Source organism: Argentina silus (genome assembly GCF_951799395.1).
Source record: "Argentina silus genome assembly, chromosome: 19".
NCBI classification, from domain to species: domain Eukaryota; kingdom Metazoa; phylum Chordata; class Actinopteri; order Argentiniformes; family Argentinidae; genus Argentina; species Argentina silus.
In genome coordinates this window covers 10681461-10693439 of record NC_139673.1, presented here as the reverse complement: position 1 = coordinate 10693439, position 11979 = coordinate 10681461, and the positions used below count along the sequence as shown (strand labels likewise).

Genomic DNA, 11979 nt, shown 5'->3' with positions numbered 1-11979 from the left:
TCTTTGCCCTCTCCCTGTCCCCCTGTCCTGTCTCCCTGTCCCCCTGCCAGTCTCCCTGTCCCCCAGTCTCTTTGCCCTGTCTCCCTGTCCCCCAGTCTCCCTGTCCCCCAGTCTCTTTGCCTTGTCTCCCTGTCCCCCGGTCTCCCTGTCCCCCTGTCCTGTCTCCCTGCCAGTCTCCCTGTCCCCCAGTCTCTTTGCCCTGTCTCCCTGTCCCCCAGTCTCCCTGTCCCCCTGTCCTGTCTCCCTGCCAGTCTCCCTGTCCCCCAGTCTCTTTGCCCTGTCTCCCTGTCCCCCAGTCTCCCTGTCCCCCTGTCCTGTCTCCCTGCCAGTCTCCCTGTCCCCCAGTCTCTTTGTCCTGTCTCCCTGTCCCCCAGTCTCCCTGTCCCCCAGTCTCTTTGCCCTGTCTCCCTGTCCTGTCTCCCTGTCCCTCTGCCTGTTCTCTGAGAGTGTCTCAGCATTTAGTCTCAGGCTGTAGCTCTGCGCTGAGCTCTACCTTTAGCCTTATGCTTGCATCTCTGGTAGCATAGATCGCAATGCAGTGTGGGTATTGTAGTGCTGTCACTCCAATTTTATAGGTCTTTGATTTTGTGTTTGAAAGAGAGCATGTTTGAACTCCACTGAAGATGTAGTCAAATGTGGGATGGGGGAGTGGGTTTGGGGGAGGGGTGGGGTGGCTGCAGGTCTGGCCTCTACACCCCCCTTCACTCCACACCAACTGGTGTCAGAGGAAGACGAACACCTAGTTGAGGAGGGAGTCATGTTTACAGACCAGAGCAGAGCTAGGAGCACAGCCTGTCAGTCAGATACAGGAAGCACTACCACTGAGTTTAGCGGCCAATGAGCTAGTGGGAGGATAAATAAGCCCCTCCCCCAGCCTCCCTACCACCAACTCACGCACGCACACGCAATAGCCCCCTTACTCAATGGAGGATGTCTAGATGCTGTGAAATCCTGTTTTTAATGTACTTGTTTGAATTCATTGTAATGTAATATATTCTTTGTTGAATGTAGTAATTAGGTATTTATGAATATATTGCTGTAATTTCAGACAAAAAATAAAATAAAATATTTCAAAAATGCACTTGCAAATGTTAATTTGTAATTGTTGGTAGCATTGTTTTTCCACTGGAAAACAAGATTCATTGCATCAGTTTTCCACAATATGCTAACTGAGAGGGAGAGGGTTTTCCACATGTACAATCAAATACCAGTACTGTGTCAGCCTACTGTCTGCTCTCGGTAAAACGTTACTGATTACTCTTGCCATGGCCCGGCCCCACCAGCAGATGGCACTGTTGCGAGAATTAAGCATCACCCTGTCATATACTTTTATCTTCATATCCTACTGTTAGCAAATCGAATACATTTATTTTTAATCTTTGGTTAATTAAACATTCAGGCTGTGATTTAGTTTATTTTCCTTTAGTATGGAAGCTCAGAAATGTGTGAAATTTGCAGTTTTTCACAGCTGGCTAGCTCAGTGCTACTGTTCAACTCCAGGCACTTTGTCTTTCTCTGGTTGCAGCACATTTTTGAACCACTAGGGACCGTGGGGCCGGTGGAGCTCGGCCCCTTGAGCGGAGAGGCATACTTTGAGCATGCGCATAACCTTTTTTCCCCCACTCCCCTGTTCTGGTCCCACCACCATATATGGTAATGAGGCCATGCTCAAAGTCTGCCTCTCTGTTGAGTCAAAGACAAGTTCAAGGGGTAGAGCTCCACCAGCCCCACGGTACCTAGTGGTTCAAAAAGGTACTGCATCCAGAGAAAGATCAAATCTGACATCACAACCACAAATATCACCGGTCATCATGAATGAATCATGAATTTACTCATCATTCGCTTTAGCACTTTGACTTTGGAGGAATTATTATTTTATTTTTTTAAATAAGTAATTGAGGAAAAATTAAGCGTCCAGAGGCACACAAGCATATGGATTTAAGAAGAAAACATTGCAGAGGAAAGCATGGCTAATAGCTAGTGTATCCGAGACGGCAAGAACAAACTTTTTTGCTATCCGTGCCTTCTTTTTGGTGGCGAGAGCATTTGGTCCAAATCGGGATTCAAGCACTAAAGCATTTATCGGAAAGGCTTTCCAAACATGAGTGTTGTGGATCACATGTGGACAGTTAAATGAAACTGGGTTTAATGGGGAACGCCATGATCAGCTCGACAGCGTATACCGATTTAACATTGATGAGCGCCATAACCAAGAAACCGAGGAGAAGAGGTACGTGTTGGGTAAAATAATTGCTAGCATTAAGTTGTGTCGTAAAACCGAATCGGCCCAACGTGGACACGATTATCTGAACCGTGGCATATTCAGGTGCATCTTTGAGACAATGTGTGATGTATTTAAGGTATTTATTTATATATTTAATGTATGTATTTATGCCCGTATTTAAGGGAACATCCGCAATTATACAAAACGAACTACGCTGTTACATAGCCAGCTTATTGATGAGCTACACTGACTTCTTTATTGTTTGGGTGTCTGTCGCATCTTTACTATTGTTTTTTCCGTGGGGTCTGCTGCGTGCAAATTGGACTGGCAAAAGTAGTTACATAGAAAGTGGTCGTAGCTAAATAGAAGGCTAACATGTTGGAAATAGAAGCTGCATGATTGCGCCCACGAGAAAGAGTTCAACATAATTTCTTAATCTTACAATATATTTCGCTAATAGGCTATGTATTGATGTGTGCTATATCCAACTGCGTTCGTGACAGGTGATGTGTTTTGTTTGACTGTGGTTCCAGTGGCATGCATCTGAGCGTTTTTGACAGTGGCCCCACCAAAATGTGTTGGGGTTAAAAACGCCACTGATGGCATGACTTGACAGGGTGTTGAACACAATGCTATCTCCAAGCCATCAGTGCGACCTCTATGCATATTTTGCATGCCATAACCAAATATTGTATGTGACCTTTTGATTCAACAAGACAGATAGCTCATGAGTGCTCCAGCTACACAGCACTGATGCTTAGCTCTGTTCTGAGAGTTATAGTGCGTTTTGCTAAAAGAAATGTGGTGTTTTGACGTGTTGAGTGAACGTGTTAACTGTTTTGAAAAATTTAGCTGATTCAAGAAATGTGCTCAAGCTGTTTTTATTATGGACCTAGAATAGGCTATGTAGTGTGTGAACGTGTTCTTTATTTGAAGGAGAAGACAAACTACTTCTTACTTTTAGCTATTTATTTATATGTCAGAATTCTAGACTTGTACAAGGACCACAAGAAAATCAGTCAGCAAGCTGTTAATCTGTAACCAACCTTCCAAAAATGGATGCATTCAAACAGTCAAACAAAGCATTTACAGTATACAAAATGATTGTGATTGGCTATTTGGTTGGGGAGGAACCATGGTTTAGACTTGGCATCCCTTGTTGTTCACGGGCTGGTCACACCATTTATCCCATCTGCGGAGTCAGCACCCTGTAAGAGATAAGATACCTACTCTGGTATGTCCTCCCTAGCCTGGTATTATTCCACTATAGCTCTATACTATACTATAACTCTTGTGTAAGCGTGTGTTGCAACATCTTTCTTGATGACCTGGTTTAACCTCTCCATGTATTAATCCAACGTACTATGGGACTAATGCTTGATTCATATCATTTATCAACAGGCCATCACATTAGCAAATTTAGCACACTGCAGTAATGTATTTTTATTATAGCAAAAATAAACTGTTTTTATAAAAATAATTTCTAACACTTCTCAATCAAGAGTTAATGATTACCAAACAAATGTTCCCTGCATCAGATGATTAAAAAAACATATTAATTCAATTGATTTGCATATAGAATATCAAATACAATTATTTTAATCACCCTAAATAATGAACTGAATAGCTTTATTTACTCGTCTGCTATTGAGCATTATAATGCAACTGTTTTTATAAAAATAATTTCTAACAGTAGACCCAAGCATCACCTTATATGTCGAAACAATGTAATTACATAATCAATAATTATACAATAATATTTTCAAATATCATAGTATTGTGTGTATCAAAATAAAGTGGTTTATATTCTATTATCTCTCTCTAAACCATACATTTACATGTTTTATGCTAATATGCACTTTCACTGACCCCTAGTGTAAAGTGAGGTGACTTTTGCAGTACATTGAGATTGAGGTTAAATTTACAAGTACTCCAAACCACAGACCTGAGAACACAGCAATCACCTTTAAGCAGCTGTGAGTTTAAATTCTGTACACATGTCTCTGTTGGGTTTAGATGGCATGAGTATGCTAAGCTAGCTGTCAGAACAATAGCTCCAAAATATCACATTGTGCTTTTGCATGTATTTGGAAATATACATGCAGCTAAATCTGTCAAAGCAGGATGTTATTCTGTTACTAGATAGGCCTAACTGACTGTTTTTCTGGATCTAGTCTAGATTTGCTGAAACCCAGTCTCAAAGTCCTATCTACGTCCAATTTGAGTGGCCTGATTTGTGTAACAAGTTTGAATGTGTCCCTCTCACTCTTTATCAGGGAGGTACAGTCAGTTTGGGTTTCAAAGTCAAATAAAATGTAACTATCTTTATAAGCAGCAAATTTCGTTCAAACTTTGCACTGTACAATAACATCTATAGTATAAAAACGGTAATAAAGGACAACAAAATTGTTAAATACAAAATAAAGTGCTGCAGGGACTAATGCATGCAATAAAAAATAAGTTTATAATATAGTAAATTAATAAAATAATAGTAAAGAGATGAAGAAAAGGAATAAAATAGAATAAGGCCATTCAGAGGTTTATAAACCAATAAAATAAGGCCTGCTCAATGTCCTGTGAAGGCTTTTGCATTACATCTCAGGGTTTCTTGCTCTCTTCCTCTGTTCCCCTCCTTTCACTTCCCTTCTATAATGCCTGACAGCTCGAGCTGCATTAACCAGATCAGGAATAACCTGATCATTAGTACCTTTAAAGGGAAACCTTTCTTTACTTTTAACCAGGTCCTCAAATTCATCATCTGTCAACTTTTCATTGAACAACTTAATCAAAATTCCTCTTGCGACTTGATACCATCCTTGTTTTTTCTCTCCTGTGTACTCCACTTCACCGTGCGTGTATGCACTTGTTGCCCAAACGTAAGGATTAAAATGTGATTGGGAAGACATCAGTTTAGGTTTGCTCCTTAGTGGAACAGTGGTTATAATGGGGTTGTCTTTAGCAAAGACTGCTTTAAAGTTTTCCCTACCCTTAAGCTTTCTAACTTTTTTTTTCTAAGTTTTGTGGACTCTAACCCTAACCCATTTTTTGCCCTTTCCCTTTTTCCTTGAAACTCTCTGGTATTGTGTTTTTCCCCTCTGGGAGTAAAACACAGAAGTTGGGCTCTGGATAGTATGTGCCCAGAGGAAAGTGTTTTGCTGTCAGTATTCTCACTTCTCTGTCAACCTGGCTTGTATACTTGTAGTCGCCCTCTGGAAACTCATAGCCTGTTGACATCAAGGTTGGTGGGATGCCAGAGTGACTGTTTGCATGCTGTCTGACTATCTCAAAATAAGAGCTGTAGACTTGGTTAAAATCTTTAGTATTTGTTTGTCTTCCCGAATGGCAGAGTGGGTGGATCTCTGAAGCTCTGTGTCTAGTTCCTCTCTGGGTCAATGAAGGTTCTTAGCTAAATTAAACTAGGATCCTGCTCCTTATATAGCATGTGAGGAGGGAGGTTACATGAATTCTAGAGAATTCTAGATGTGGGAGGGGCGTTAAAAGTATTTACATAAATAACAAGTTCCATTTCCAAATGGCTGTAGGTTGGAGCGCAGCTCGTACATGCAGTTGAGAGACTCCAGCAGGAACGCACACTTAGGGCTCTAATCAAAAATCAATTGTAAAGCTAACAGGCATTGGTCTGTGGAAGAGGAGAACAGGGCAAGAGAATTACAGATGTAATGCAAAGGAGGTTGGGGTTGTAGGAATCAACTTTTTCTCTTGAAATAAAGAACCTGAGACAGACACCAATGTTACAATGATTTTGATCAATCAAATGAATAATTTCTTATCATTCATAGAAGATTCAAGTAAGAATCAAATAGAACATTAATAACCAAGAAAAACTTGCAAGGAGAGAGCAACAACGTACCCTAGGTGAAAAGAATAGTTGATTACCGGAAGCCTCGGCTACACGTTTCGGTGTCAAGCCTTTCTTAGCAGCAGAGTGTCTCAATAACATCAGATAATAAATAGAGAAGCAACACACAAAGCCATGTTGTGACTTGTTGCTAGGCGAACTACAGTAGTTATACTCGACAGCTGTCTCAACCTCTTCTGGGCAAACAATGCAACATACGCTGGTTCACTAACCTCCAGTCTATCTTTGTTGCAAGTGATACAATGTTACCAGTACAATGAAGTGATCTTCTGTCCAAATCATCCCAACAAAATCTTTCGAAAAAAATTTTTTTATTGAGAAAAGCATATTGTAAAATGTGACAATGTTACAACCCTCCAACTTCATTGAGTGGGTTAGGGTTAGTACATTGTACAAAGTACATTGTTGAATCCATGACATGTAGTTGTTCATCTTCCTTGAACCATACTATCAAAAGCAGGTTGTGGATGACATCATCATACATGACAGCCAGTTTTTTTTTTAACAAAACAAGACAGATCAGTGCTACATGTATATTCTTTTTTGCATATTGAGTATGACAAGCCAAGTGTAGCTTGCCTTAACCCAATACTAATCCAATACATAGATATGAGAAAAAACAAGCCATGGAATCATATTTACATGAGCCAGCCAGTCCAAAGTCAGCATCAAACAAGAACAAGTTTACATGACCTGCCTGCTCATAATGAGTGCCCCAGCTACATGACTTTGCTATGGGCCAGGTTTAGTAAGCATTTTTCCCAGTATGGTCATAGGGGGATTAAACATAACACACAGCATAAACATGAAACAATCTTCATTTACATGTCCATATGCCTATATTCTAAGGGGCTTTACACACGACAGGGCCGACCCAAACCATACTGGCTGATAAATATTCCTTTCACACTATACTTTCCAGCACTTAAAGCAACTACGGTGGATATGTAACCAGGCCTGCCCAGTATATCTTAGCTCAGTTCGGCTCTGTAGTGTGACTTGGAGATAACTGCTCTGTTGTTTAACAGGACAAAACATTATGTGCTAACATTTGCTCAGTATATCTGGTCCTAATCCTGCTCCAGCTCGGTTCATCAGGACAGCAGGGGAAGGGGTAAAGCTTGGGCCCAGATGTGGGCCACATAGATGGAGGGGGTGGTCAGTAATCTTGGGCCTTGCCCCTGCTGGAGCCCGGCTGTAGGTTGGAGCGCAGCTTGTACATGCAGTTGAGAGAGTCCAGCAGGAACGCACGCGTCGTGTTTATCTCCATCAGAGTCAGGTTGTCCAGCTAGAGGGGGGGAAAAGGAGAGGACAGAGAGAGCCAATGGACAAAGATAAATATGTTATCCTGTGAGCACGCAAAAGAGCTCTCTTACACAGAGCATCCATATAAACAAGTCCAAACTGTGATCAGTCATCTATCAAGAAATAATTGTCTTCAGTCACAATGTCACTTCAACCATCTTATTCTATAATGGTATTATATCAGAATAATGTATATTGACAATGATATAGACTCTCTTGACATACTCATTGGGAGGCAGGACCATTATTGCTTTAGGACCACACCCTTAGTAAAATCTATTGTGCAGCCCCAGCCCCCCCGTGATCTGATGTATAGTAACCTTAGCATGAGCCTCCTGCTGGCTGATGAAGCTGTCTGCGGAGAGGCGCAGCTTGGCAATGCGCGTGTCCCAGATGTCCTTCACCAGTGTCCGGATCTCATCTGCCTTAGGAATGTTATCAGACGCGCTGCAGAGGCACAGGCACGACATCTAAACATCTCCCCACATGTCTGGTGTTTTAGATCTACATCTAAAATAGTCTGAAGTGGCTAATCTAACCCTGGTCTAGACACTCAGTTGGTCACGTAATACACACCCTCTAACTCCACAGGCGGTGCTACTGTACAAAGTAGAGTAAGTGTAAGGTGTTGATACTCACTGGTTTAGCAGCAGTTTGGTCAACTCCATGTAGTAAGGACTGGGGGCGGGAGTGAAGGTATCTTCCTTACGCTCCAGCTCTCTGATCTCCTCCAGTTTATCTGTACACAATTGAAAAGTGAGACAAGTTAATCTCCCACTGTAATATTTAGAGATCAGGTTTGTGCTGTTCAATTAGTCTCGTCCCCTAAATAGCATTGCTTGTTGCCGCTGTAGCTAAATCTGATCAAGCCAGACCAGACTACTCCTCAAAAAGGTAGCTAGGGGAGCCGTATGGAGCAACACTCTTCCATATAAAAAGGTATTTTTTGATGAGACTGTAGAAAACATTACGCTAAATATTACAGCGCATAGATAAATCCTCATAGAGACAGAGATGGCTAGATTCCCTTTACTCACCCACATCCATCCACTCCGGAGGTACGATTCTGCATTTCTGTCGCTGTTTCAGATTGAGAGCCAACCATACAGGCACGTCAACTGGTAACCCAGGGTTAAACGGACCAAGGTCGCCCTGATGATGAGAACAAATCTTAGAAAAAGTCTTAATTCGACTTCTCTGTCTAGATATCTCGTAAACTATGGCGTGTTGTATTCCTGCTTGCTAACGCTGGTTGGAAAGTTGGTGACAGACACACACGTGAGCAAGCCAACTCACCCCGATCAAGTAGATTTTGTCGAGACTAAAATTCGGGATAATCTTCACCTTCTCCTTCTCTGCAAGGAATTCGACTTCAGCAGGATCCATTGTATCCTTATTTTTTAAATGATGTCTGCAGAGCTAGGACAAACAGTTCCCGCGTAATATTCATCAGCGATGTAGTGTCACTGGAACGCGGAAGTCCCTCCTCCTCTCTACTAAAGAAGGATACAGTGCAGTCGCCACTAGGGGGCGTCATTTACCTACAGAACACATTCCTCAGAGAAGCCTAGCTCGCCCCATCCCCTCAGATCAGACAGGACAGGTGGTCTGCTGGTAGGAAAGATGGGGGGAGGGTTGCAGGTTACTGAGAACTGCCCCATGAATGTTCTTCTCGTGATAATCAGCTTAACCCAAGGTGATGGAACTGTTTTAAATGTAACATAATTACACCCAGTACAGTTCATTCAGGCTAGGTCTGCATGAAGATGTTTGGTGTCCTACAAGGGGCCATCAAGTCTAGAGGTGGTGGGGATGCATGTCCAGGAAAAAAGAAACAGAGTTTATGTCAAAAGTTATGTTTTATTTGTACATTCAGTTCAAACAATTTTGTACAAAATGTTTAATATCAAGATCTCAAAAATGGTTCTACTGGTATTTTAACTCCTATTTATTTAAAACCTCATATTTAGTTATCATTAATCATACGGTCATTGTGGAGATATTTATATCCAAAGTTTATTACCTGTGCCATAGCAAGATATAATTCAACAATTAAATAAAGGAATAATCCAATTATCTTCTAACAAATAAATACTAAAGTTAACTTGAAAGAAAAACAGAGGAGAAAAGACGTTTTTCTTTGAGAAGAAACATTAAGACTTAGTATGTGAAATAAAGGACATAATGAATCTCTTGTTAATTATTATTTAGTAGCACAATATTTAAACAAGTCCAATCTCTGAACAATAATTTAGCATTAACTCATCTCTGTAAGGCTAGCAATTCAGAAAATCTAAAGTATTAAACCAAAAGAAATAATATTTTTTTATTCTATCATTTAAAATTACACATACAGTACAGCTTCAATATCTATGAGCATACATAAACCGTTGCCTGAATTAAAAAGAAGAAAAATAGTCAGAAGTAGTCAGAAGTTGCATTTTATGACACAGAGGTCTTGATAACCTCAGTTCCCTCTACAGTGGGTAGGACGATCCCAATGGTACCGGTTTCCTGTTTGCCCTTAAATGTACTACTGTAGTCAGTGCTCCACGCTCTCTCTTCACTTTGAGAGCATTTCACTGGGAACAAAGACTAAGCATTCAGCACTTAGCATTCTGGTGCTACAGTAGTAATAGCACTATGCATGCCGTATTGGCAGCAATGTCTTTGTTGAGTGCAGTCACTCCTGGGGGTCTTAGCACAGATGCAACACAGACTTGTTGATCTCAGGGTTGGTCCAGTCATTCCTGAGGTCGTCCAGGTGATTGTCGAAGTCGATCAAGCTCTCATAGTTCCTGCCCTCCAGCAGAGCAGATGTGATCTTCTGGGCCTCATACCAGTCCTCAAAGCAGTCCCTAGAACACAAACCAGCATTTCACCACTTCAGCTCAAGGACTCAAATCACAGTCCTACCCACAGAATGAGACTTCATGTGCCCTTTCACATTGAGTTCTTTTTCACTCACATTGATATTTAGCAGCATATCTTTAATGTGAATCAACATGTGAGGACAGGACACCAATGGAGAAATGATGATTGCACAAGTATAAGACCGCTGAAGTGTTGCAATACACTAGACTACTTGTGCAGTGTTGCAGAGTATTAACGTCAATATATGCAGTTTAGATGTTGATCAGCGCAAATGTTTTATTCTCTTGTGCTGGACCTGATATGACTAGCAAGTGTGTAACATGGAGACCTGCCATAACATGGTTAGCTGCGCAGGAACACTTACGCATTTACGTCCCTGCATCTCCACTTGTTTTCATGGTGGTCATAGATGGCTACGATGGGTTCATAGCAGCTCATGGTCAACCTGCTGTTGTCCACCTGAGGAACACACACACAGACCTGAGGCACAGTAGTCACAGGGGCTCGTCTCGCGAGTGACATTCACCATGTGTCAGTTTTGGCTTCGTTAAACACAAGTTCTAAGGTGAGAGAGGAGTACCATTATCATTGCCGCTTCACTGAAGTTCTCTGAAATCCTAGCCGCAACTTTTTCAGCAACCTGGTTGGGTCTGTGGGAGTCAACACAAAACACAATGTGTATTAAGTCATCACAGAGCCCAGTGACCAGAAAACAGATGGCATGCTGCATCAACATTCTGAAGTCCCGAGGTTTACCTGAAGTCCTTTGTACGCTCGTTGGCTTGGTAATACCCAGCTATTACGTATTTGTTCTCTTTGCACCATGTATCAATCTGAGTGGGGAAAGATGAACACAGTTGAGTCTCACACGGATGGCTTGACAGGTAGAGAGAGAATGAGAGAGAAAATCCATTGAATTTGAATAAAGATAAATGTGGTCAATCCCCTCACCAGTGTAAGTGCCACTTCCAGCATTGGTGCTAAAGCAAGTGTACCATGGAAGAGTGGTACACAATCCACGCAGAGAATTGGAGCAGAGTGGCCCTCTTTCTTCTTTTCTTTCTGCTTCTCAGCAACTAGTAATCCATTCACGGCGCTATGAGGATATTTAGCTGCATGCAAAAGCATCTTGCAATAAGCCTGAGTTGTCAATTTAATAGGCATGTTTATTGCCAAATTGGTAAACTAGCTAGCGAACTAAATTGGGGTGATCTAGATGTATCTGGTAGCTAGCTATCATACCCGATACAAGACTAGTAGTACAGCAACAGCTGGCAGACTTGTAAATCTATTAAGCTAAGGTCTCTGATCTGATTATTAACGAGCACGAATTCTGTATCGTATCCACGACACTATTCTAGAAATTCACGCTGCCTCTCTTCTGCTGATGACAGTTTGCACCGGTACCGTAAAGCGCACATACGGATGGGATAGGATTTGTGACATTGGATGCATCTAACACCATTTTGGCTCATTTCAGGATTTAAGTCTGTGATTGCAAATAATGACAGTGCTGCGCCAAAATGGTAGCACATGAACAGTAGTTTCGTCGCAACAACACTGTCGTAAAAGTCGATATTCTATTTTGAGTCAAAATGTCTTATTGGTACTACTATTGTTATCCAATAACATTATAATCTGAATATAATACTGCGGCAAAAAAAAAGACTTTAGATACATTTTAGGTGTATGACCG

General features: G+C 41.5%; 2 protein-coding genes across 2 annotated transcripts; both read right to left on the bottom strand.

Moving 5' to 3' along the window:
* Window positions 1-6407: 6407 nt before the first annotated feature.
* Window positions 6408-8843, bottom strand: gins2 (GINS complex subunit 2). The gene is made up of 5 exons (XM_083690969.1): window positions 8706-8843; window positions 8447-8561; window positions 8049-8148; window positions 7730-7856; window positions 6408-7392 (listed from the first exon to the last, which is right to left on the bottom strand). Exons 1-5 carry the CDS (start codon window positions 8793-8795, stop codon window positions 7264-7266), a joined length of 561 nt encoding a protein of 186 aa, XP_083547095.1. The 5' UTR covers window positions 8796-8843; the 3' UTR covers window positions 6408-7263.
* Window positions 8844-9262: 419 nt separating this feature from the next.
* Window positions 9263-11673, bottom strand: emc8 (ER membrane protein complex subunit 8). Its single transcript, XM_083691578.1, has 5 exons — window positions 11235-11673; window positions 11040-11116; window positions 10864-10933; window positions 10648-10742; window positions 9263-10267 (listed from the first exon to the last, which is right to left on the bottom strand). The coding sequence occupies exons 1-5, from the start codon at window positions 11445-11447 to the stop codon at window positions 10108-10110; spliced, it is 615 nt and encodes a 204-aa protein (XP_083547704.1). The 5' UTR covers window positions 11448-11673; the 3' UTR covers window positions 9263-10107.
* Between the last annotated feature and the right edge of the window lie 306 nt (window positions 11674-11979).

Excerpts from the sequence above, each read along its gene's own strand:
- gins2 (XM_083690969.1), bottom strand. The coding sequence starts at position 8,795 with ATGGATCCTGCTGAAGTCGAATTCCTTGCAGAGAAGGAGAAGGTGAAG. Across the intron at positions 8,149-8,446 it reads TCCGGAGTGGATGGATGTGG|ATAAACTGGAGGAGATCAGA; the intron begins GTGAGTAAAGGG and ends AATTGTGTACAG. Across the intron at positions 7,393-7,729 it reads AGCAGGAGGCTCATGCTAAG|CTGGACAACCTGACTCTGAT; the intron begins GTTACTATACAT and ends CCCCCCCTCTAG.
- emc8 (XM_083691578.1), bottom strand. The coding sequence starts at position 11,447 with ATGCCTATTAAATTGACAACTCAGGCTTATTGCAAGATGCTTTTGCAT. Across the intron at positions 10,743-10,863 it reads GTGAAGCGGCAATGATAATG|GTGGACAACAGCAGGTTGAC; the intron begins GTACTCCTCTCT and ends TGTGTTCCTCAG. Across the intron at positions 10,268-10,647 it reads AGATGCAGGGACGTAAATGC|GGACTGCTTTGAGGACTGGT; the intron begins GTAAGTGTTCCT and ends TTTGTGTTCTAG.